Source organism: Phoenix dactylifera, chromosome 14, assembly GCF_009389715.1.
Source record: "Phoenix dactylifera cultivar Barhee BC4 chromosome 14, palm_55x_up_171113_PBpolish2nd_filt_p, whole genome shotgun sequence".
Classification (NCBI taxonomy): domain Eukaryota; kingdom Viridiplantae; phylum Streptophyta; class Magnoliopsida; order Arecales; family Arecaceae; genus Phoenix; species Phoenix dactylifera.
In genome coordinates this window covers 5901953-5929024 of record NC_052405.1, presented here as the reverse complement: position 1 = coordinate 5929024, position 27072 = coordinate 5901953, and the positions used below count along the sequence as shown (strand labels likewise).

Genomic DNA, 27072 nt, shown 5'->3' with positions numbered 1-27072 from the left:
ACAACCCCATCATGGCTCATCGTCGTCCACGTGGCCCCAATATCCTCTCGCCGGACACCATCTTAATATAAAAGACGATGCGAGCGCTTCTTCTCTCCGCCCTCCGCACCCCTCCTCTCCCCTCCTCCAATCTAGGGCTCGGCCTGTTGCCCTAGATTCAGCTCAAGGTACGCGATACTGCCCGTTCCTCTTTTTAGGGTTTTTGCTGCTTCTTTCCCCGCATGATTTTGTCCATAAATGATGAAATTTCTTACCTGGGATAGTGTTTTTGTGGAAGTTTTCGAACTATTTTGGCTCCGAGAGCTTTGGGATTGGTTTAGGTTTGGGGGATCTCCGTCTGTTCTTCGGATTGGCACGTTCTGCGCATAATCCTTGGTGATTGCGCTATTTTTAGGGCTTTTACTGATACTCTAGCGTGTTCTTATTTCTTTGTTGATGGGTATGGGAGTTTATGAGGTTGGGTCAAACTTTTTTTTTTTTTTTGGATTTTTGTGGAAAGTTTGAAAAGTTAGGTCTTTGTGGGCTGGAATTTGGAAATTTGGTTTCTGTTTCTGTTCTATAGTTAAATGTGGCGGTGAACTCTTGAGACTTCTTTGTTTGATTCTTTGATTATAGAAGGGGTTTGAAAGATTAGGTTTTGTTGAGTTATAAATTCGGAATGGCTTCTTTCTTTGCTTTTTTTTGTTGATTTGCAGTTAACTTTTTGAGAATTATATACTGGTTAAGTTGTTATTCGTCCTCTAAATTGTTGCTGATTTTTTGGTTTGCGGGATGGGTTAGAATTCTAAGATTGGTTACTTTTTTGTGATCTGGTTTCTGATTGTCTTATGTAGGTTATTTTGGTGGTGAATCTTTGAAACTTACTTGTGTGAATTTGTTGCTATCAAAGTTTAGAAGGATTAGTTCTCTTGAGCTGTGAATTAGCTAAGGGTCAGGGTTTCTTCTGCCTGCTTCTGTTGTTCATTTCTAGTTACAAAAGAAGTAAATATCCTTATCAGGAATGTGAGTTTGTCAGTAGTTGGGCTCCTTTTAATATTTGCCTGTATGTATGAATCTCTCGGTCGTCATCCTTGTTGCATGCAAATATTTTCCTTTTTTTTAAATGATAATATGAGGCAAAAGAAATCTCTTAAGATGCTACCGTTCGCCCTTGTTAATATCATTACCATCCAGTTCTTCTTGTGCTACTTGCCGTTCATTCCATAGTTTGGATTTTCTTCCCATTTTTCTTGAACTGTTGTGGAGAGCAAGGCGGGTGGGTTGAGTTGGATGTTGCATTAGTCGGATACATTGTTAGCTATATTGCAATAGAGATCATTGTGACTTTTATTGTTATATGTTTGCTCACTCTGTTTGACTTCTTGTACCTTTTATTCCTATACAAATCGCTCGTCCACTCTGATAGGTTTTATGTGATCAAGTAATTAATCATTTCTCACTCACTCAAAGAAATATCTTCTGTTCAAAAGTAGTATTATATGGGAATATATAAGCTAATGGCTATGTTTGATTGCATCTTCCTGCAGGTTTTGTTAATATACATCCCATACAGCTGTTTCTTATTAGAAGAAGATATGGCTGGTGCTTTGTTTCAGTCAGCTATTCTTCCTGCTCAAGTTTTGAGCAGAAACCGTGGACAGCTGAAAGGCTCTGGGAAGGCTAGGGAAGCTGCCAAAATGATGTGTAACATGCGATTGCACCCTCTCAGATTGCAAGGCTTTGCAGGCTTGAGGGGGTCAAATAATTTGGATTTGCTGTCCAGGTCTAGACGGGATTTTCATTCTGTGGTATCAGCTTATATCTCTGCTCCACAGGCCAAGGCTTGTCGAGGAGTCCCTGTAGCCATGTTTGAACGCTTCACAGAGAAGGCAATCAAAGTTATCATGCTTGCACAAGAAGAAGCAAGGCGGCTAGGCCACAATTTTGTTGGGACTGAACAAATATTGTTGGGTCTTATTGGTGAAGGGACTGGTATCGCTGCGAAAGTTTTAAAATCAATGGGTATAAATCTTAAAGATGCCCGTGTGGAGGTGGAAAAGATTATTGGAAGGGGCAGTGGTTTTGTCGCTGTTGAAATACCATTTACACCGCGTGCAAAGCGTGTTTTGGAACTCTCGCTAGAGGAAGCCCGCCAACTTGGTACTAACCTGTTCTTTAGATAAAATCTGCCAATCCTTGCATAACTTTGCAAGCTTTGTATGTTATGAAATGTAAATATCATTCTGTTGACAATGTTTGATTGCAATCTTTAGTTTACAGTCATTTGACATTTTTTCCAGTTTGCTGTTGTCCCTTCTCTCTGTTTGTTCTTACTAGTTATTGTCCTGTTTCCAATACATACATAACATTTTAAGTCATGCTTGTCAGATTGAATTACGTGGTGAAATTTAAATATCACCACTATAAAACATATTTGATTCTTATCTTTGGTTTTCTGTTATTTGACATTTCATGCAGTTTGCTGCTGTCCCTTTTGTCCGCTTGTTTTTACTAGTGATTGTGCTGTTACTTCTAAATATGTAGCTTGTGTTTCTGTAACAGAGTATCTTATAAAATCAAGTGAGATTTTTCTGTGTTAAGTTTCTTTAGAGCTAGTGCAAACTTGGAATTATTGGAATTATCCTCACTTGTATGAATGTATCGTGCATGTGTAAACAAAGTTATGTATGCGAGGAAAGTGCATGTGGTGTGGTTAGTTTAAGCATTTAGCACAGAAATTTAGGGATCTTAAAGTTTTTTCTACTTGAATAGTGCACATTATTTTGTCAACTTATTATATTTGTATTGTGATATTGTACAATATTTTCGTGTATGTGTGAAGTGTTTAATCTCTTGACATGCTATACAAGGATAGTATGACCTTAGCATCACATCTAGCCCATGCATGTGCTGACAGAGATATTTTGGTGTTAGTCTTTTGTTGTGTTAGGAGTCTTGAACCTCATGGATCTATAAAACTTGTCTGGCTTTTTTAAGGGTGCTTTGTGGTATCTCATGGATTGTTGTCTTTTCCAGCCATATTGGGGGAGCCAATATAGAGTTTTAAAGTTACCAAAGTTTACCAATAAAGTTTTTTTTTATTACATACATATGTATATTAAAGTTGCTTGGAATATTTTTTTAAAGGAGCTATAGAAATTAATCTGGATGTATTCTTCATTAAAAATTGCTATCCTTATAACTTGATTTTTCTAAAAAAAATTGTGAGGAATAAAGGAATTGGAATATTCTACCATCCTTTGTTCTCTTTTTTTTTTTTTGATCAATATCTAGGATTCTAACCCTGGACCCCCTAAGGGCAAGCCCTTACCAACTTAGTTAATGGTTGTTGGCTACCATGCTTCATTCACTAGCAAAAGAAATAGATCCCTTCAGTAGGGGAAACACAAAATGGATATGTAAGGGCAAACTACAAATTTACAATATCGCATATAAAGAGGCCCTGGGATATAAAGCAACAAGCAAGGTTTGCAATATCGGTACCAGATCCTGTATCGGTACCATCTTGTTACAATATCAGTATGCTCAGTATGAAATCAGTTCGGCATACTGATACTAAGTATATCCCTATATTGCATACTAGTTCGGTTTCGGTATGGTATGGTATGCCCGGTATGGTTTGTTTCAAAGATCTTATTCATATGCATATGCAACAAAATTCTAACAACTCGTAGTTAGAAAGTAGAACACTTGATGTGTGTATATCAAAGTTTAATGGATCTAAAAAAGGTTGGAAATATAAATCTTAAAAGAGGTGTGAAAAGAATGAAACATGTATATAGAGAAGAAGAAATATACCTTCACTGTTTCATGGTACAGGTTCCGAAGTTTTTTAAGTATATATTTTGCTTTTTTTCCTTTTTTCCTTCCCAAAAAGCATTATAAAAGTTCTCTCTTTCATAAAAAGTTATTATAACCAAAATTGTTTCCGTATGATTATAGTCAATGGCATAGATGTTCTTTATTAACCTAAATGGGAAAAAATTAAATATGTTTCTTTCAATTTATTGATCTTTCTTAGGTGACTAAATTGAGAAAGAAAATGGGATCACTTGGATTGATCCCCCCCTCACCCCCATCAAAAAAAGGATGATGGGATCTATGGAATCTACCGAATCAGTGGTCTAGTTTTGTTTCTCTCAAAGCTTCTATTTATATTTACGATTTGCTGAATCTCAAATCATTGAGCATGTTTAACAGAATGGGGAGAAAGAATGGGGACCAAATGCAATGGAATGGGGGACTGGCCTCATATCGCGCTCATGTGCATGCATATATTTGTTTGTTTATCTTTAAGTTCTTAAGTGTGAACTTGTTTATTATTCAGGTCATAACTACATAGGATCCGAGCACTTGCTTCTTGGTTTGTTGCGTGAGGGTGAGGGTGTGGCTGCTCGTGTGCTTGAGAGTCTCGGAGCTGATCCAAGCAACATCCGTACGCAGGCATGTTTTAAATTTTAATCCGGATTGTGATATATATTGTTTGGCACTTCTAATGGTTATGAGGACTATAAGCTTAATGATTATGAGGACTATAAGCTTCTGGTGTTTAAGTAGGTTATTAGGATGGTTGGTGAAAGCACGGAAGCAGTTGGTGCTGGGGTTGGAGGTGGAAGCAGTGGCAATAAGATGCCCACGCTCGAGGAGTATGGAACTAATTTGACAAAGTTAGCAGAGGAGGTAATTTTCTCATATTTTGCTCCTTTACAGTGCATGCTAGTACTTGTCATTGAAACATCGAGATCTAACCACATGATGTTACAGGGCAAACTAGATCCAGTTGTTGGCAGGCAGGACCAAATAGAGCGTGTCACTCAAATTCTGGGAAGGCGAACAAAGAACAATCCCTGCCTGATTGGAGAGCCTGGTGTTGGGAAGACAGCCATTGCAGAAGGACTTGCTCAACGCATATCAAATGGGGATGTTCCAGAAACAATTGAAGGAAAGAAGGTTTGTTTGACTATTGTATTCAATTAATTATCATCTACTGGTTTCAGTTGCTTCTGTTTCTTTAGTAATTTTTGGATTTACTTGTCTTTTGCCTGATGTCAGTCACTCATGTATTTGAACTTTGTTTTTGATTTTTTGGGTGCAACATCTGACAATGTTGGGGCTCTTTCTGATTTTTTGATTCCTTCTTATCACTCTTTTTGGTTCACAATTATAATAATTGACTTTTGACTATGCTAATTTGTGACTTATCTATTATCTTTTTTTCTTTTGAAAAATCCAGGTCATTACCCTTGATATGGGACTCCTTGTTGCTGGTACAAAATATCGTGGAGAGTTTGAAGAAAGATTAAAAAAGTTGATGGATGAAATAAAGCAAAGTGATGAGATAATACTCTTTATTGATGAGGTACACACATTAATTGGAGCAGGAGCAGCGGAGGGTGCAATAGATGCTGCTAATATCTTAAAACCAGCTCTTGCAAGAGGTGAACTACAGGTATTAATAGATTTCATGTAAATTTTTTCTTTACCTTCTGCCCATAATTGTCGTCGTTTCTATATTTTAGGTTGGTTATTTTCATTAAAGTTTTGGAGTACTCTTTCTTCTTGCTCTCTTTAACACTGGAAAAGCATTTAATTAAGCCTTTGATTTTTTTTGAAACATTACAATTTCACATTAGTTTCTGCTTCATAAATTGTAATTGGAGTTCCAAGATGCTAGTAACTGGCCACAGTAAGCCAAGTTCTGTTCATTTTGTTCAGTGTATTGGAGCCACAACACTCGATGAGTATAGGAAGCACATTGAGAAGGATCCTGCTTTGGAAAGACGATTTCAACCAGTAAGAGTACCAGAGCCAACAGTTGATGAAACAATACAGATCCTCAAAGGGCTTCGTGAACGCTATGAGATTCACCACAAACTTCGTTATACAGATGAAGCTTTAGTTGCTGCTGCTCAATTATCATACCAATACATTAGGTTTGTGACACAAAACCCAGTTTCAATGCATAAGATTTTGTATGTTAATCTTTTCTTTTAATAAGCAGAATCAGGGCATAGGTTCCTCATAAATGCTGTCATTTGTTATATGCTGTTACCAATCTTGGGTGAACTGTAAGTGGTGGTGGCAGGTTTGATGTGTGCCTTTTTTTCTTCACTAGTAAAATATTACCTAATATTGTATAAAAACACGTGCTTAAAGCTCATTTTGCCCCCCCACTTTAAGGTGGGGCTCGCCAAAAAACTTCTTGAGGCTCATAGGTGAGGCTATATGGCAGCGTTACTTGGACACTTGGCATAGGTGCCAAGTGTCTCCTAGATTATATGTATATTTTTTACATGTATCTAAATACACAAGTACATTTATATTTGTCTATATACATGGGCATGTACGTACATAGTGTGGTATGTAAACACAGACATAGTGTGGAGACATACATACAGAAATTTATATATACATATGTATGTGTATATAAATATTCATAATATTAAGGAGTCCTTAGTTGTATTCTAGTTGATGATTTTAAGTTGTTTAAGTTATTTCTTTGTTAAATTTAAGGTTAATTAAGTTGTTTAAAGGTACTTAAGTTAATAATTAGTTACTACTTTGTATTATAGATGTTGTTAATTGCACGTAGCTTTAAGAGTCAAATAGTAGAAACAAAGAGTCTTCTTCATGACCAAAAACAGAAAAAAGAAAAAAAACCTAGTATTAGATGCTTGTTGCTGACACAAGCAGGACACTTCAAAGTCCAAGTAAAAAAACCTATGATAAATGGTGGTTGAAATTGTCGACATTGCAAAAACCTGAAAAATGCTGTCCAAGTTAGGAAGCTTTGCTGTATCATATAAAGAGGGTGGTCCTTGGTGTTATTTATCTCTAATCTTAGGAGGGTTTTTGTAATTTACTCAAATTTCTATTACAGAAACGAAATTCTAAATTTTCTTTTCAAGAAGTTGCATTTGCTGTCACTTTCCTGTATTTTCTACTTCAAATATGGAGTTAAGAGGGCAGATATTCCTTTGAAAGGCTTCAACTTTTTTTTTTTTTCAAATATAAATGGTATATTAGTAAATTAGCACATTGTTCTGGGTATGTGGTACTGATCCTCTGTTTTCATAGGATGTAGAATGGGATGACGAATGACATCTTTTGCATTTCCACTTGCAAAAGCTTACATCCCAAGAGTTGCAGGATAGGATAATATGTGCCCTATGTTTCATTTACAATTTGTAGGTGCAGATTTTAGGAAGTTTTTATGGCAAATCATGCGACAGTTAAACAATTACCTAAATAGTTAGTATTTTATGAGCTTTTCTTGTAAAACAAACTACAAATTTGGTTCATCTGACCTCTGTAGAAAGTGAAAGGTGCACATAAAACATGGGGGAAAGCTACTAAGGATGACTTACATTAACTCAGCCTCTTGTTTAATAATTCTCTCTTCGTGCAACCAAAAAGAGGCTTAAGGGGCACACTTTTGACCCCCAGGTTCATTCTACTATTAAGGGCCTGTTCGGAAATTCAGCAGGATTGGGCTGAATTTTCTATAGGAATCGGGCCTGTTAGCCTGCTCAGCCCTTTTTTCTCTAAAGGCCCATCCTAGGCTTGGCTTAAATCCCATCTATGGGCCTGTTGGACTGCATGATGAAAAAAAAAAGGACTTGTGCCTTTTTTTTTCACCCATAGGATTTGGACTGGCGAGGGGTTGCGTTGATATGGGCTTTATTTAAATAAACTGTGTAATTCATGATCCAATGGGAAATCCAACCCAGTCCTGCTGGATTTTCCAAACAGGCCCTAAGAGATCAACTTTTTAGTATGTTGGATTCCTTTTCATCTTGGACTAATAACTGACGACCATGGAGTGTTTTTTCCCCCTAGTTTACATAATGGCTTGAAAATATTCTTTTAAAAGGGTTTTTCTAACATAAAATCAGGTCTCTGTGCACAGCAGATTTTCAATGCTCAATTTATTTTTTCCCCTTGCTTTCTATTGGATTTTTTCTTATACATTTTTTGTGTTCCTTCAGTGACCGCTTCCTTCCTGATAAAGCAATTGACTTGATTGATGAAGCTGGTTCTCGTGTTAGGCTGCGCCATGCACAGGTATGGTCTTTTGTTTTCCCATTTAAAGAATATGTTTCTTTGCAGTTACTGTGTATAAGCAAGACCTGTCCTTGGCAGCTTCCTGAGGAGGCCAGAGAACTTGACAAAGAGCTCAGGCAGATTACCAAGGAGAAAAATGAAGCTGTCCGTAGCCAAGATTTTGAGAAGGTACTTGATTAACTATCAATTTTTTAATTATCACATCAAGTTTAATTATTAACATCAAACATTTTGGCAGCTGACAATGAACTTGTGAGATAGATGCTGCTTTTCAAACAATGTTTGTTTGAACTGACTTCTTTTTTAGGCTATACAGTTGTTTCACCTTAATCAGCCAGCCTTATCCCACCTAATATATATCTAATATTGTTGGGTTAAAATATTTTTTTTGACAGGCTGGGGAGCTGCGTGATAGGGAGATGGAACTGAAGGCACAGATATCAGCCCTAGTTGACAAGGGTAAAGAAAGGAGCAAAGCAGAGAGTGAGGCAGGTGATTCGGGCCCACTTGTAACAGAAGCAGACATACAACACATTGTGTCTTCTTGGACTGGAATCCCAGTGGAGAAAGTCTCAAGCGATGAGTCAGATCGCCTCCTTAAGATGGAGGAGACCCTTCACAAGCGTGTTATTGGCCAGGATGAGGCTGTCAAAGCCATAAGTCGTGCCATCCGCCGAGCCCGTGTTGGGCTCAAGAATCCCAACCGGCCAATTGCCAGCTTCATATTTTCTGGTCCAACTGGTGTGGGAAAATCAGAGCTGGCAAAGGCACTGGCTGCCTACTACTTTGGCTCCGAGGAAGCTATGATCAGACTGGACATGAGTGAGTTCATGGAGAGACATACAGTCTCCAAACTCATCGGCTCACCTCCTGGTTATGTTGGTTACACTGAGGGTGGTCAGCTAACTGAAGCAGTTCGCCGTCGCCCCTACACCGTTGTCCTCTTTGATGAGATAGAGAAGGCTCATCCTGATGTCTTCAACATGATGCTTCAAATTTTGGAGGATGGGAGGTTGACAGACAGCAAGGGACGAACTGTGGATTTCAAGAACACCCTGCTAATTATGACGTCCAACGTTGGCAGTAGTGTGATCGAAAAGGGAGGGCGTAGAATTGGATTTGATCTCGATTACGATGAGAAGGACAGCAGCTATAACCGAATCAAGAGTCTGGTTACAGAGGAGTTGAAGCAGTATTTCAGGCCTGAGTTCTTGAATAGGTTAGATGAAATGATCGTGTTCCGGCAGCTGACAAAGCTTGAGGTGAAGGAAATTGCTGACATAATGCTGAAAGAGGTCTTTGAGAGGCTGAAGGCTAAGGACATAGAGCTTCAAGTTACAGAGAGATTTAGAGACAGGGTGGTGGAGGAAGGTTATAGCCCAAGCTATGGGGCAAGGCCTTTGAGGAGGGCAATAATGAGGCTCTTGGAGGACAGCTTGGCGGAGAAGATGCTTGCTGGAGAGATCAAAGAGGGAGACTCAGCCATCGTGGATATCGATTCTGATGGGAATGTTACAGTTCTTAGTGGTGCAACTGGTGTACCAGAGCCCCCAGCTATTCCTGTGTAAAGTGTAATAATCAATGTGCCGTTTAAATGTTGAGCAGTTTGATGTTAATATTCAGTCTTTCTAAAGGCTTCGACGATGCAGCAGCAGCAGCAGCCGCCCAATCATCTTATTTGGTGCCCTTCTAAGTTTGTTGACAACTTAAAACATACAGTTCCATGAATACAGTCTTGAGTAATGACAGTGAGGTTAATGTGTACCAAGAAGAGCAACTAGTTCTACTCATGTAAGTCAAGAATGGCAGAATGAAATCGAGGTATTTCCACGTTCTATATCAAAATTGGGTATTGTTTTCCTGCTCTTTTGATTCTCTGTACAAACTGGCTGGATTTTATGCAGACTAGATGTGAATCAATTGCCTATACGTGTCACTAGTGAAATTTGTCCTTGATCACTTGAAATCTTAGGAGGGATGCCCAACCTATGGTGTCTTGAGTGTGGGACATTTCTATTTGAACTACACAGCCAATCATTCTTCCATTATTATGGGGTTTAGGGCTGTGTGAGGGCTGGAGCCCATCCCATACCCTTGGCCCTTAGTTTAAACTCTTTAGACTAACAGGCTCTTTTCACTCACTCCAGCTATGCACGGTGTCATGGTTTGGTGCCAGTATACTGTGAAAAACCAGTACTGCTTTCTGCTACAAGAGAAATTTGTCAGTATCGGTCCATTACACTGCATTACCGAACTCCTTGTCTCTAAAAAAATTTTTGTCAGCGGCTGTCCTTTTTTTCCTCCTCTTTTTTTATTTTGGCTAACCAGTTAGTTTCCTGTTGCTTGAAAGACATCATTTTGCCTAACAGGTCTAGGCTCCTTGCTTGTGAAGATCCTCGCATCTGCTTATGTTGGGGTTTTTCTCCAGAAATGGGATTCATGAAATAATTCAGGCTATGCACAGTAAAACAATTAATAGACCAAAGATGAAGACCGGAAAATTTGAAGTCCAAGTTAATGTGGCAACCCTCTAAGCAAATCATTCTCATTAGTACCTATACCAATAAGAAAAAGAAAAATATATAACAAAGTTTTCGTATTTGTTGGTGTAGTGCTTCTTTCCCTAGAATGATGAGAAGTGATTTGTTCGCCATCATTCTTCTCTTATAAATCTGTCTTTGATGATAAATCCTTGTTGCCTACGCAAGCTAACAAGATGGGAATAACATGCTGGAATTGGAAAAGTTTTGTTGCCCCATCAGCAGCGGCCTGTTCCTTTGAAATAAACCAATCTACCAAACAAAAACGCACACAGACACACACTATTTTGTTGATATTTATTTATGTGTATTGATTTATTCTGCTGGCAAGTTGCAGTAGCAAGTTAAGATTTTCTGCACTCATAAGCATGGTGAAAGCTGCAAGAGATCTGTCCCAAGTTGATTCTATTGTCCAAGTTGGATGTTTTCCTTTCGTTAGAGGCATTGGTTAGAAAATTGTCTCAAAGTTGGATATATCTTTGTAACATTCATGATTTGCTACCCTCCAATGCAGTTACACCTGCAAAGGAAAATGAGCTTCCTAACTTGGATGACCTCACAAAACATCAATTAATGATGAAAACTTCTCACTGTAATTGGAGTTCGCCACTCATGTGTCTTCAAAGAATCAGATTCAGAAGGATAATTTTGATTCTAAATTGGTAGCCATGAATGGATTATCGGATTTTCATCGAGGCATTACTGCTATGCATTTGAAGCTGGTAGCTGAACAAAAACACACATTTTGCGTGGTGTTCCTTACACAATCTCCTCCAACTCCCAGCTCTGACACATTCGACAAACCAGGAATGAATGTTAATCTCACTTGCATGCACACAAACACTGTTTAAACTACTGAAAAAAACCTGGTGAGGGAGAGAGGTATGTCAGAATGTCTCTGGTAGCGGTCTGCGTTGTAGAAAAGCTCTGAACAGCACAAGAGACCTCTCAGGCTGAGAGAATGGAGCTTCATGAGAAGCTCCTCTGATGGTTGCAAAGGCCAGGATATCCCCATACACTTGAGTCCATCCACCAACCTGCCGGAGGCATCCAAAAATTTCAGAATGTGAAATCTTAGGAATCTGATTTCTCTTGAGAAACAACTATAGATAGTTTGTGTGCACCTGTTTCCCCTCAAACCAAACTCTGTAAGGAACCGTTGTTTTCAGTTTTAGTTCATTCGCCAATCTTTGCACAAGTGTTCGACTCCCCGTCAAAGGAATGACAGAATCTTGATCTCCGCTGTAATGGAAAGAAACATAGCGTAAGATTTCTACCTTGTTGAAAGCCTAAATCTTCGAAGAAGAAGAAGAAGAGGTTGTAGCTCATAATCCATGTTCACTTTTTATGTATTTGGGCATTTTATTAGTTACCTGTAAACCAATACTGGGATTCCAGAGCTGACAAGTGAGCCTACAACTGAAATTGTGGGGTTTTCCAAGTTAAGCAGCTCATACTCAAGAACACTGAAAAAGCACCAAAAGCATCATTAAGAACTAATATTCTGTAAAGACATGAATTAAGCAAGGTAATGAATTGCATCACTTCACGCAGATGGAATGATACGATCAGCACTACATCTGGTAATAACCTAATTAACTCAAATATAATGCAGATTAAGTTAGCTCATCTAGATAGAATTCTTAGGGAAGGTGAAAGATTTAGCCATTAGTACCTGCTGCAAACTGTCCATTTGGGAACCCCAGTAAGGCGAGCATGCAGGGCATCTTGAACATCTTTTCGGTTGAGATAGTTCACTGTTTCATCCTCCACACAAACATCGATACGCTCGGTAACTTGCTGCATTAGATTTACAAAAGGCAGCTTGAGCAAAGAACAAGTGACAAAGATGAGAAACCATGACTTGCACTGATCTTATCGGTGTGCACGAGGTTTTGAACTTACTTGAGGACTTAGAACCTTGGACTGTGACAGAACTGATGATATACAGACATCAAGTGTGACATCATATTTGTCAACAAATCTACTTGTTTCTCTGGTCACTTGGCCCATCACTCTTGCACAAACTGGGCTCAATGAGCCTCTGTAGTACTCGCTTACATACCGAGAGTAGTTACAAGCAGATGTGAAGATTCTATATGTTGAGTCTGATATCAATCCATGGGACCAGAAGAATTCTGCTCTTGAATTAAAGTCAGTGGCGAACTCGAGAACTGGATTGCCCAGCTGCCAAATACAGTGAGAAAATGAGAGTTGGTTTCATTTTAAAGCATAGCAAATGATATAGAAGGGCATTCAGTTATCTTTTCTGAAACAAATGAATCAACTGCCCTTACAGCAATTCCTTTGAGATTGAAGACATTATTCTTCTTGTTGAATAGAACCATGAGCTCCGCGAGTTGAGGAACATAATGACCTGATGAATAATAGCATATGGAGTTATGGCTTTATCAAAATTACCAAAAGCCATCACAAGGGAGAGAGCAGAGACTTATGATGTTATTTTACCTGCATAGCTTTCTCCTGTGATGTAGAGATCCCTGTCCTTGTACTGTGGGAACTTGGTGAACCAGCGCAGCAGGAACACTAGATTATCCCTGGCTTCAGGAACCAAAACAAGCAATAGTTTCAGAGATCCCATGCTCTTCAATTCTTTCTGTCACACTATAGATAAAAGACCAATTCAGGACTCTGCTTCACAGATCTGTGAGCTGAAAGCTAAATTACTAAACCTTTTTTTTCTTTTATCAGTAAACGATGGGGCAGACGCATCTACCTTCTTTTCATTAGGCTACAAAGAAAGAGTTATTCGTGGAGGATCGAAAAAAAAAGAGCAACATCTATTATGAATGAACCAGCAAAAATTATAAACATCACAGTAACTTAAAAAGCCAAAAAAAAAAGCCTCTGATGCTCTTCAATTCTGCAGAAGCTGCTCCATATGTTCGCAGTTAATGCCGTATGGTGTAGCGAGTGCCATATTGGTAATCTAATTGGCATTGTTTTTCTAGTTTTTCTCAAAAAGTAGGATAGAGTTTGTTCATATCTCTATTTTACCTGCATAGAGTTTTTCTCTATGGATCCATAGCTACATTTTGTTCAAAGCTAAGCAGATAGAGATATATATTGAGAAAAATGAAATGGTAGGGGTCATAGATGAGTAAAAACAAACAAACCTGTCATCTTATCATTCACACCCTCATAGTAGGAAGAATCAGTGGCATAAGAGAAGCCAACTCCTGCTGGGGTCTCCAAATACAACATATTGGCCTCTGCAAATCACAGTAAGAGTTCTTCCTTTACTCCCCAGTCCTTGAAGCGCACCCAAAACATACTCAAGTAATTACAAGAAATAAGAAAGACCATGATGTTACAGTTTGATACCTTTGTTCCAGCTATACTCATTTCTCACCAGCAACTGCCCACTTGGCCTAAAAGGACCATTCTCAGAGAATGCCCCAACCCCAACAGAAGAACAACCAGGACCTGTAAAGAGAACACAAAAACACAAGTAGCTGAAAAGAAGGAACTTTGAACTTTTTCCCATCTCTCTTTTGCTTTTATACCGGTCACATTCAGAAACCAAGAGGAAATTTCTTTCCTTCCTTTGCTCAGCCAAAAACTGAAATTTGGATATCATGAAAGCCAAAGTGAGCTTGCAGTTAGCATTACCTCCATTCAACCAGAGGACCAGAGGCTTTGTGGATGGATCTAACTCAGCTTCAGCAAAGTAGTAGAAGAGCGCCCTTTGCTTCCTGTCATCCACTGTGATGTAGCCTGAGAACTGCTGGAAGCTGACCTGTGGTTGGCCAGGGAGCTTGGTGATCTTATCTTGGAGGGAGAGATTGGTTTCTAACTCCTTAGAGGAGCATAGCTGGAGGAGAGTTGCAGCCATTACCATGGCCTTCCATGCCAGAGTGTGCATGTTTCCAGAGCTAGAGAGAGCCAGAGAGCCAGAGAGAGATTGGTGCTAACTTGAGGCCAAGGGAGGCATTAAATAGCAAGAGCTCTTGTGGGATCTTTTTTCTTTAATTTACTTGGTGCCTTTGGCTCTGTATTTTAGTCCTCTTTTCTTTCTGGACCAGCCCTTGGGCTGAATGAAAGACTGAAGGCTGTGCACCTGTGCTTCTGCCTAAGTTGAGTAATAATAATGTGGATGCTATAGAAAAAATGAAAAACTAAAAATAAAGGTACTCTAATGGGAGCTTGGGAGAGTAGCAGTCACAAGTTTTGTTGTATCTGATCTGATGGTCCAATTCTTATAAAGTAGGAAAACCATTTAACAAGTATACAAAAATAAATAAATAAATAACTTCAGGGTCACATGATTGTATAGAAGGAGAAAACCTTGTCTAATTGGAAAGTTGGCTTTCCTGCATCTGTTTCCTTTTCTCCAGTTGTTCAGAGAATGGGTGGAGCATGCACCAGTGCAGATTTGCAGGCAAATAACCCAAGGCAAGAGGCAGTTGTCAGGAATAAACCCTTCCCCTCATATGGGTCTTGTCTAGCACCCAAAAAATTTAGAGCTATTGACTGATTGATGGCTGATGAGAGTGCCAAGCCTATTCTAAGCCTATTCTAAGATTGGAGAGAATTATGATCATCCAAATATCAAGAAATTCTCTTATTATCCAATCTCCAAAGAGATTCACAGATATAATATTTTATTTTTTATGCATTCTTCTTTTGTTCTTTTTCTCTGTAGGTAATGATGTAAAAAGAGAGGCAAAGGGATGCTTCTATCAGATGGAATGAGTATATATGTGTATCCATCCATTCCCTTTCCAATACAAGAGCTTGTAACTATTGTTGATAATACCTTCCAAGAAAGAAGGCCCCTTTTTCTTATGAAAGTCTACGAAAGGTAATCTAAAAAGATGCCACCATTGTGCCTTGCCCCCAAAGAGAATAGAAGATACGGTGTCCCCCAAGAACAACCATGTTCTAATTTAAATTCCTCCATCCTACTGCTGTTTTTAACCAGCTTATTGGAAATATCAAGGAGATGAGTTGATAACTAAGCATTTCAAACATTGATTTATAGCCTGGGACCCCTAGGTTTGGGAAGATGCTTAAAGTTGTGCTCTTGAAGGATATCGTATCAACTATATTCAGGGTGACATAATTTAGGAGTAATGCGTACATGAAGAATGACCTCCTTCCAAGTGGCAAGGAGGAATGCGTACACGCAGAGTGACCTCCTTCCAAGTGGCAAGGAGGAATTGGTGCACCAGTGGGTCTATAGGGGTGCAAATGAGTCGGATCGGATCAAGAGTGATCCCGATCCAATTCGATTTTTTGTTTGGATCTAATTTTAGATACAGACCCAACCCGATAGAAAATCGGGTTGGATCGGTTCTACCGCTATAATTTTTGACCCAACGGGTCATTCGGATTGGATTTTGACCCAACGGGTCATTCGGATTGGGTTAGGTCCATGTATAATCTGGACCCAACCCAAAAAATTCGAATTCAATTCGGGTCCGGGTCAGATCTAGTTCAGGTCAACCCATCAATGGCTTCAGAACTTGTGTTTGCACCTCCGCGGGCTGCAACCGGCGGATCCAAATAATTTTAGAGATTTGGATGGGGTTGGATCCGACGTAGGATTGAAAAACCAAAATTATCCAAATTTTAAATGAGTCGGATCGGATCGGATCTGGTCTAAATTCAGTAAATCCATATCCAACCTAAAAAATTAAATGAGTCTAATTTTAGGATCCAATTCAGCCCCACGGGTTCTCCAAAATGGATCGGATTGGATCGGGTCATGTGTCATTCATTTGCAGCCTTAGTTGATTATAGAGTTGCCAAACCGGCAATTGCGAACCTAATAAATTTTTTGTGTATACTTTATAAGTGCCTCAAAGTAGTATTGTCAAGACATGTATCCCCTCGCCCTTCTCTCTCTCTCTAGTTTAGAAGGAGTGGTAAATTTATGAGGATCAAATTTTATTTTTAGGACTAATGAGCTGCTATATCATGTTTTTTTAATAAAGAAAGAAAAGAAATACTCATATTTTGTGATTTTTTTTTGATGGCTGAAATTTGTCACTGTCATGGTACTAAATAGTCCAAAGTTTTAGCTGCAAAGATTCCAAGTTCCTGAGAGGTGACAAAAAAAAAAGGCAGAAAAATCCTCATCATCTTTTATTTTGGTGGGGGCTACAATCACCTATCCTTTCAGCATATCTATGGACAGGACTGGAGCAAGGATTTCTGTGGCACTTGTTTTGTTTTTGCTTGGAAATGCCATCAGGGAGTGATCACCATTCCCTCCACCCTCCCATTCCTTCTCCTCTCACCTCTGTTCCCTTCTTCTCCTTTTCTTTTTTTTTTTTTTCTCTCCTCCTCCTCCCACCTGTGTTCCCTTCTTCTCCTTTTCTCTGAAGATGGGAAATGGCCTGCAAAGGTGGTAGCACAAGGCATTTTTTTTTTTTTTTTTTTTTTTTTTTTTTTTTTTTTTTTTTTTTTTTTTTTTTTTTTTTGCTGAAAGAAATGGGAGTAGGGGGGGAGGGACAAGCCCACCCCGCGTAGCAACCCCAATCGGGCCCCGCTCCCGCCAGGACTATGTTCGATTCGGGCAGAATGGCTGTTTGGTATAGGCCCAGCTCACCAGACCCCAGCCATATATTACTCATACCCTCCCCACCCGTGACCTCGGCTCGGTTACCCCTCTGGGCCCCGACCCGATACCTCCGTGTGAGTACGTCACACCTGGCACCACCAAAGCAGCCAGCCGACCAGTAGCACTTCTAGACCCCGTGTCCAGGCTAGGGGCATCCGGTCCCCACATTTAATCGACGCCCGCGCGTTTCGAACCTGAAACCACTTGGTTAGAAGCCGAGCTCCGTTCCAACTGAGCTCCGCTCCATTTGGGAAAAGTTTTTTTGGCTCTCCCCACACCCCCTCCCCCCCTAGGAATCCTGACAAGGGCCATGCACACATGTGAAACATTGGGCTTTGGGAATTCCAAGCCATCTGGTCCTAATCTCATCTGGGTCCTGCTGAGACTGTGAGGAGGGGAAGATGCCTTTAGTTTGAGCTCATATGGTAGTAGTCTTTAGCCGTTTCTTATAGGGAAGCTCACAGGTCTATAGACTGCAGTGTCTGAATGATTAGAATGACATTGTTGTTGTTCCCAAAACTTAATAAAATAGAAAAAGAATACAGGGATTAAAAGAAATCCTCAAAGAGGGTGAGGGGCATATATAGCCTTTATCATATGTTCCTCCCATGTTTCAATTTGGCTTGTGAACTTTGTAAGTGAGACCCTTAGCCTACGCAAATGTTAAATAGGAAAAATTCTTTCATTATAATAGCTGTGATCATAGCCATTATCGACCGTCGTCCATAACTTTATTTCAAGAAAAATTCAGTCTATGGTTCATTGGTTGAACAAGACCCATAACTTCTGCTATAATGATACTTCTTAGATTTACTGGGAGTTTGGTATTTGGGTTATCATTGTTATGTGGGGATGTGCACATTCAAATATAGATTCAATTAAACTTTCAAATTTGTTTTTCTACTAGTAAAGGATCCCACTTCAGTGTTTTTTTCTTTTTTAAAAAAAAATCTCTTGTGAATAATGCTTCAGCATATTTTTAAGGTGGTAATGTAATGCTATGTATTTGCTAAAATGAATATAATGCATTGTAAATGCCAACCACTCTTAATAATTTGTATTCTTTTTCGAAAAAACAATGATTGCCCAAGGCATTCAAACCTTTGAATGTGATCTACAATCTATTGATCGGGATATCCATATGGTTGTCTTTACTCTCATTACTAAAATGCCATACGTAATAAATCAGGACCTTATCCAAAATGGCTAGCCAGAATATATTATTTGGGTTCCTCGATCCTATATAAATATCTAAGATCTATCCAGCAAATAATCGATAAGGGACTAAATGTATCGCATGGGTCCTCACACTCCATTAGTCTATTTGCACAATCCTATGGTCCCGTTGCATTTTATGCTCTGATAACACCGATATAAACATTAATTTTTAAAGCCAAGATTATATTTGTCGATCACTGGTTAGTACTTCGATCAAAACGCAAAGTTTCCAAAACTTCCCATGAAAATTGCAAACACGAAAACGAGGCTTGGACATACCAATCTATATCATGCCAATACTTGAGCGACTAAACTATTATCGAAATTATTTATCTCATACAAAAGGGAGAAGAGACATCCATATGCTTCAGTAACACCAATATCTCAATTCTGGACTCAATTTTTTGAACATAGTATAATGACTGTTCGAACAGAACTCATTGTTAGGCGCCATTGTTGCAAGCAGCAATAGATAGCTAGGTACAGTGAAATAACATTATCATCCGAGTATATCACTGTTTACACTTTACTTTTTTTTTTTTCGAATTGACATGAGGTAGTCAATGAAAAGCCATTAATATTTCAGGCTAAGAGAGGGAGAGAGAGAAAGGAGAGAATAGTGCTAATGTGCACTGTCGTCGAGGGACTGTGGATGGGAACAGGACTAGAGAGCTCAGTTACTCCAAATCGTTTGTATGGATGTTGCTCCGCTGCCACCCTAGGCAAAGGCCAGCTGCTTCTGAGGGAAAGAGACAACTCCTTGGGCAGGGAGGAATATCTCCGGCATTGCATGCAGTGTCCCCGGGATCTTTCACAGCTCACGTGAAGTGATGCACAGTAATCCCATGTAGCTTCTCAGAATCACCCAAGCTGCGTTGTACGTGCAGTGTACGTGCAGCAGTTTCTTCGATGACCCTTCGCTTTCTTGCTGCGTTGTACGCTGAATCCATGCTTGCTCTACGTATGGCACCATTGCTTGGCTTGTCCCTGTCAAGGATTGATCATGATTTCCATTCCATTTTATCGGAAAATATAATAGTGGAAGCACATAGACTATGGAGAGTTGTAGCTCAAAGTTTAAAGGGTTTATGTTAATGAACAATGCTATGCTTCTCATGAAAGTGATCGTTTCTTTAGATTGTTTGTAGCACCGTGCTCAAGTCCAGAGGCATCTTGACGAAATGAGAAGTGTTTGAGGAGTAAATCCAATCCTTGCATGTGAATAGTACTATGCACGCAGTTGAAGGCGTCGTTTCTTTAGATTGTTTGCAGCACCATGCTCGAGTCCAAAGGCATCTTGAGCAAATGAGAAGTGTTTGAGAAGTAAATCCAATCCTTGCATGTGAATAGTATTCTGCACGCAGTTGAGGGAAGCTCAAAACAAAAAAAAACAGCCCAGAGAGAGAGAGAGAGAGAGAGAGAGAGAGAGAGAGAGGGCCCGTTGTATATGTGAATCTAATTTGTCTTCTATGCACTAAATCGAACATATTTGCAGCTGAATTAATAGAGATATATATTAACATGGATCTTCCTCAACAAAAACTAGTAGGTGATCGATGCATGAACTATAGGTTTATTATTATTATTATTATTATTATTATTGAAAATAAAAGATTCATAGAGTTCAATACAACAATCTAACAATTGCATCAATCTCTAGGTTAGTCCTTAATAAAAAAAAAAAAGTTGGACCAGATCTATCAGCTTAGCAGTGAACTAGTCCAACAATAAACCAACACACAAACCAAGAAAAAAAAAAGAGAAGAGAAAACAGGTCGATATAGACATGCGTATAGGTTCTGGTTGGACTAATCCACTGTTGATGAGTTGGTAGACTTGGTCCAAACAATAATTTTTTCTTTGTAGGCGATAAGATCTAGTTCTTGATATATATATGGAAAAAGCAGGAACAACTAAGAAGATATTTTTAGCAAAAAAAAAAAAAAAATCAACAATTATGAAGATGGTCATGGTATAAATTGCCAATTAATGGCAATTTATCTAACATTGAGTTATGTGGTTTGCAACAGTCAAATTAGACATGGAGTACATCAATCAACAATGCATGGCATTCAGCTCATGAATTAAAGAAAAGCCTACAATTCTACCTAATCACACATTCTCCTTGACCAAGCATAAATTCGGACCACATCCACATCCCTGACCCTTGAAGCCTTCAATTTCATTTTCTTTGTCCATTCACTGCCTTTATATATATCTGTCAATTCAGTGACTATGGCATCCATCCATTCCCATGGACAGTCTTCCAAATCCACAGATTTTAGTTTATGATTTAGAGTAAAAGAGAGGCAAATGGGAGAGGGTAATGAAGACAACAAAACAGCGAGACCACTGGTTTACAGCATCCTCGACCTGATATATTTCTTTACCCTTCTGTAACCTTGGGAATTGCAAGCTCAAGTATGACCCCATATGTGCCCACTCTTATCTATATCAACCACTCCACCCTTTACAATATCATATGATATTTAGCCAAGCAAGCATAGGCCCAAGCTACTAGTTATTTATGTGAAAGTAGCCGGCGTGGACGTTGGAATGCTCTCGTGCTCTTCTTCTTTGGAGCCTTGTGGGGAAAGCAAAGAAGAAAGCTTTTGCGTCGCTTTTCCCCTTTGCCTCCCTACTGCTTTTCTGGGTGCGAGTCTCCATGGTATTATTTTTGTTAGATAAGAAAAAGCTCATTAGCTTTTATATTATTTAGTGACATCCACCATAGTTTTTATTCTGACAATTGCCCCCCTTGTCCCCATAAACAACCAGAATGGGCCTTGGCTACTGCTTCTAACCCTTTATGGTGCATTGGTTGATGAAGAGGGATTATTTTAGTGACACTACAATGTGCCAATGCTTGAGTGTTTTGCAGATCACCTGATCAATAATTCAACATTGTAAAAAATTGCTATCCATATATGGGCATGACCTTGTTGATGCATCGATTTTTAACTCTTAATGGTGGATATGTATTTATTTATAAGTTAGCAATGTTCGATGATGCAAGTAAAATACATGTACTTGCGGTCAAGGATGTTGGACTAAGTTCAATTAGCGATGGCTTTCCCCGATCATTACTGTACAATGTGAATATTATTTAGCGACACTCCATTACTCACAGTGGCAATCAAAATATCGTTTGCAACAAGTTAAAGTTATAATGCGAATTCTAACGATTACTATATAAAAGTAATACTAGCGGTTTCTAACCATCATTATAGCATAAATTGTGTTCGACGATATATTCAGAACTTATAGCAATGGTTAAAATCATTGCTATAAGTTGTAGTGGTGGTTGTGAATATCATGATACAATGGCAATAGTAGTTATTTGCAGCTATTAGTCTTGAAAATGAATTTTGTTTACTTATAGTTTATAAATTGTTTATAGCAACAGTCACAATTGTCATGAAAAATAAATTTGTAGCAAAGTTGTAGCTATCACTATATAACCACAATACTTGCAATTATCTAATCATTACCAGAAAAAATGTTCATTACTATGACACTTTAATATAGTGACAATGGTGACTGTTGCAATAAGCTATACCAACAATTGAAATTATTACTATAGGATAGCTTAGGACAGCCATAATAGAGTTACATATATCCATGACCGTCTAAACTACAAAAATAACTTTTAACGATGCCACCTATTACTTATAGTACACCAACCATTAGTACACCTTTTAGCTCTATAGATCTTCTCTATTGTAGTGGTAATTTGATCAAAAGTATCTTTGAGTCACTTGTATGATTTGAATTGGTTGGTTGAGATCTTTATTTGTGGCTCTTATATGATGGAATCAAATAGGCGTGGCTAAATCTTTCTTTAGTCTTTGTATGGATGTCGCTTTTTGTAGCTTTTGGATTCGTGATGCTGGTAGTGGAGCTTGTGGACTTTTAGCCTTGGCCACTTACCATTAAAAATATACATGCATTCACGGTTTTATTATGATAAATAAATAACAGTGAAACTTAATAATCAAGATAAAGAATTTAATCAAAATGTAGAAGAGATCAAAGAGGGAAAAAATTGAATTCATTATTTGAACAAAAGTTTCATATATATATATATATATATATATATATATATATATATATACACCTCTCATGCAATAGGTAATGTTTGAAGATATTTTTTCTATTAGAGGCCATTATATTGATAAATATAAAAATATTTATCTAATGCAATAATAGACACTTTATCTTTATTTTCAAAGAGCAAAGCCCTAGCTTGCTTTTTGAACTTGTTTTAATCATTTTCTGAAGCAGGTCTTATATATATATATATATATATATATATTTTTCATATTCTACAAAATGATGAAGTTGTCGGTCTACCACCTTTAATTAGTAAACAAGATAAATTCTATATTAAACTTTATTAAAATGGGATATCTTGTTCGGATACAAACCAAATCTGTTCTTCCATTTTCTTTCAATTCAAATAGAAAAAAAAAAATTCAAGCATCCAGTTCAATCAAAGCGATTCTACAGCTACACTAGAACAATACCCTTTTGCATCAACAAAGCTAACCCTAGGGCGACTCCAAGAAATTAAGATGTTTAACTAAATAAAAAGATTTCGGGCAGGGTTAACGGTGAATTGGTGCCAATTTTAAGATCGCACAACATAGTTGGAAGATCATCATCATATTGGAATGTTAATGAATATTATTCTGTGACAAGGTTAAACATCTCACATTTTCCTATGATGAGAGGCAAAAGCATGTGAGGAGAAGATAAGGTGTGGGTTATTTTTTTCTTCCCTCGGCCTCCTTTTTACTTTTTGGACCCTCTGATAATTTTGTCAGGCCGGTAATGATTTCTAGAGGAGGGGTCCCGGGGTGAAAAAAAAAAGTTGGACAAGGCGTGCGGGAACATGGACTTGACGACGTGGCAAACCCTGGCGCCGTGGACTTTTCGCTTGGACTCACTTTTCAGTGGACCCCACAGTCCCTTCCGGGTGGGCCCACAGAAGTCTGGGCTCACCAAGCCATCAATCTACCCACATTCTGATGTAACAAACCTTGGGCCTCCAATGATCCCTATGGGCCTGCGTCTGCTGCTGCTTCTTCTTTCTTTTTTTTTTTTTTTTTTTTTTTTTTCTTTCTATTTTTTTTTTTTTTTTTGTACATCGGCAGATCACACATGACAGATGTGAATGCAGCTAACAAAGTCAGAAAACAAAATACTATATAAGAGCTCGGGCACAGACTCGTAGTCTGCTTAGGTAAAGCCTCCAAGTTGGTGAGCCGCAGAGGAAGCCGTCCAGTCTGCTGCATCGTTCGCCTTCCGGTATACATGTGTAGTCTGGTGGGAATCTCACTCTCTCAGTAATCGATTATTTTATGGAGAAAAAAGAGCACCATTTTTTTTAACTATGAAGTTCTGCTTATAATTTATAAAAGTAATATATATAAAGTCACATTGCTCACTCACAGTATACTTATCACTATAATATTATATTATTATTATTAATTGTGGTATGATATTTATGCATGAGATAATACAGGCTCCTTGATCTTTTTTCTGATTTTTTTTCTTCTGAATTTTATACAGAGACATGATGAGAAACTAGTCCAGAGGACAGAAAAAGAGAGGGTCATACAGTGCCTTGTTTGCCTTATAACCATGCCCATATTCCTTGTGGTCCTATAAAAAAGGCAGGGGCAAAAAAAAAAGAAGCTGAACTCTCTAACGATATTATAGTTGCATGAGAAATGTGAAGTTAATATAAATGTTAATCCATTGCTCCACACAGGATGGATCAGGTTATTTAAAACTTAATTTATTTGATAAATTGGTGTACAGTGTAAGGCACCATTTAAATCTGTTAATAAGATGGAGCAGCCAAGGTCTATTAGGGTGTGCTTTGTCCCTTATGTTCTGGTATTCTTCTACTAGTGATGTTCTAATCTTGATCTGCAAATAGAATTTCTTCTTCTCCTACTTCCTCTTCTTTGCTTTAGATGATACAGCTTACTCAAGGACTCCAAGAGGAAAACTATCACTATTGCAGTTATGGGTAATATGAGACAACATCTATCATGATTAATTATCTTCTTCCTCTAGGCTTAATTTTGTGGTAAAGGGAGAGTGCTTTCACTAGTCCAATTATGGCTACTATGAGTCAAATATTTCCTTTTGTTTGTTCTTTAAGAAATCACAATTATCTTCTTCATCTAGGACTAATAATATTGAGAGACAACCAAGTTTGCAATTAAAGGGACAGTCTTAGAGTAAACTTTTTGTGCTCTTTATTTTCTTGTTTGGATTCTTTTTAAATGTTCCATATGATTCCTCCCAAGAAGAATGAAATGTGGACATTCCACCAAGCTATATGAAGCCAGTTACAAGGACACCAGCATTTAACGCCAGGTTAATAATTTAAAAGGCAAATAATAGAACACGAAGCCCAAAGTGTGCACAAGACACCAATGGTCAGGTCCACAGTGCTGCAGTTAATGGGCAGCCCGTGTCAGTGTGTCGTCTCTGGCTCACAAACAGCCAGTGCCCACCTTCCATTGTTCCATGAATAAAGGCTAAAGAGGCAGCTTGCTTCTGTTGGAATTTTCCCCACTCTCTCACTAACTTTTGTTTTATTATTATTTCTCAATTTGAGTCTATTGCCGCCGATAACCGGCTAGCCCTAAGCACCATAACGACAAACACAATAATACCAGAGAGCGCAATAATTAGTTGCTTTAGTCGAAACTGGAGAAGATGAGTGACGCTCGGTCACTGCAGCTGAGAGCCTAATCATCGGATGGTAAAAATCTGACCTAAAGTAGCACAGAACAAAATTTTCTGATTGAAATGTATCTGGCGGGAGACCTTCTAATGCCTAAATCAGTATGGTAATCAGAGAATGAGAGGAGGTCGTCTATCAGTCTATTAGGGCATTCTTCTTTTTTACCTTCTCTGCCTCCTTTTTTTAATATGTTTGGTGAAAAAGTTTACCTACCACCAAAAAATTAAAACATGTGGGTTGACCAGAAGTGACTAGGTTGAGTACAATCAGAACATCGGACGTGAGTGTTTTACAAGCGGATAACGTCTTGCCTATTATATCGATGGGATCTCGATGATCACTAGGTCGTCAGTTAGGATATGGCCAGCTATGGAGAGTTCCTAATATGCAAACTCGGCAGTATGACACTGATCCCGATCCACCATGTATTGGTGCTTATTTGCCCAGATGGATTCCTATCTTACAAGAATACCAAAAATTTCCCTGCATTTTCTTCACAAATGGAGTCCCTTTTTTGCTTTCTTTGTAACCTGATTTTCATACAAATTTCATATAGAAATTGGTGAAGAAAACCATAGAGTACTACATTAAAGGAAGAAGGAAATAAGGGAAGGGCATATAATTGGTTCTAATTTTTATTTAGTAGATGAGATATGGACTCAATTTTGAGTTATAGAACAGGAGTTGATAATTGTTCTTTGATGCAATCACCATGAGACCTTAATATATAGTTGGCTGGTTAGCATTTTTTTTATTTGGGGTTTTGAAATATATACTAAATCTTGTATTGATCTTGATTAGCAACTTTTCCTTTCCAAAATCTGAAAAAATATGCTAAGAGTTTCATGAGAGAGAGAGAGAGAGAGAGTTAGAGAATTTCATAGCATGCATATCTTCTGGTTCTTCATGAGCCAAATTAGCTCATATGTACGTCAAGCAAATGACTGGACTTTTTGGCTCTTAAATGGTCATCCTTTCAGAGTGCTTCAAATAAATACCAAACCAAACCGGCCTTGGGCACTCGACGGGTCAATAAATTAATGCTAGAGGAACGGTCGATTCACTTCCAACCACTAACCACTTTCTAATTTCACTACCACAATGCCCATGCCCTCCAAGGGAAACATCTCCCCCTAGAGTTTTTGAGTGGTTTTGAGCATTGCTCGCAATCTTTTTCTCTACTTTTTGATAGCAAGGGAGAGAAATTTTTCGAATATACATTATTCGGTGATCAACGAGAAATTATATTCTCGCACCGCAAGCACCATGTAGTCATGCATGCAGGTAATCACAATCGCTCCTTTCTGTAGTGGTTCATCGAGAGCCACGTTAGATATATGGAGTCTACATGAACGAGCAGCTATGATTAGCTACATACACCCATAGCTACATAATGCATGCAGTGTAGGATCTAATTTCTCACTAGGCAGGGACCATTGCTAACCTTTTCAAAAGCATCTTGGTTTGAAGAGGATTGGTTGCTTTCAACATCAGGCCTTGGCACGCTTGAGTCAAGTCTAATTATTGCTGGGCCTCATAGTTGGCCATGCCACAAAACATGTACCATCATCACAGGTCTAGAGCTTTTATACCATGGAAAAAGATATTATCGAGCTCCAATCGTGAGACTTCAAACTAGATCTTGGTCACCGTCTATGTACGTGCCTGAGCTGGTGATTTTTTGGTCAAGGCAAAATCCATGGCAGGTTTGAAATGGGTCCAATCCAAGTCTACCCAACCACACCAATTGTCTCAAATTAAGCATGACAAACCCTATTATTATCATAGTATACTATACCGTACCATACCGAACAGTACCGAAAATACTGTACTGTACCAATTTGATACCATTGGCATACCAACAGTTGATACACCAGACGTACTGCATACCATAT

At 38.5% G+C, this 27072-nt stretch overlaps 2 protein-coding genes across 4 annotated transcripts; one reads left to right on the top strand and one right to left on the bottom strand.

Annotated features, from left to right (window-relative positions):
• The first annotated feature begins 13 nt into the window (after positions 1-13).
• LOC103708061 (ATP-dependent Clp protease ATP-binding subunit ClpA homolog CD4B, chloroplastic) lies at positions 14-9993 on the top strand. 2 transcript variants are annotated; one of them, XM_008792823.4, is made up of 10 exons: positions 14-167; positions 1527-2139; positions 4328-4443; positions 4558-4680; positions 4765-4950; positions 5234-5449; positions 5716-5933; positions 7989-8064; positions 8143-8232; positions 8460-9993. In XM_008792823.4, exons 2-10 carry the CDS (start codon positions 1575-1577, stop codon positions 9630-9632), a joined length of 2763 nt encoding a protein of 920 aa, XP_008791045.1. In that variant the 5' UTR covers positions 14-167; positions 1527-1574; the 3' UTR covers positions 9633-9993. The 2 variants fall into 2 exon arrangements, with proteins under 2 accessions (XP_008791045.1, XP_026660809.2); XM_026805008.2 differs by having other exon boundaries at positions 7989-8232.
• A 613-nt stretch (positions 9994-10606) lies between these two features.
• On the bottom strand, positions 10607-14759 carry LOC103708062 (serine carboxypeptidase-like 45). Of its 2 annotated transcripts, XM_008792825.4 has the most exons (11): positions 14238-14759; positions 13950-14051; positions 13742-13837; positions 13074-13166; positions 12902-12981; positions 12510-12791; positions 12280-12404; positions 11978-12070; positions 11729-11846; positions 11471-11641; positions 10607-11390 (listed from the first exon to the last, which is right to left on the bottom strand). In XM_008792825.4, the coding sequence occupies exons 1-10, from the start codon at positions 14488-14490 to the stop codon at positions 11492-11494; spliced, it is 1392 nt and encodes a 463-aa protein (XP_008791047.2). In that variant the 5' UTR covers positions 14491-14759; the 3' UTR covers positions 10607-11390; positions 11471-11491. The 2 variants fall into 2 exon arrangements, with proteins under 2 accessions (XP_008791047.2, XP_008791046.2); XM_008792824.4 differs by having other exon boundaries at positions 10995-11641; positions 14238-14756.
• Between the last annotated feature and the right edge of the window lie 12313 nt (positions 14760-27072).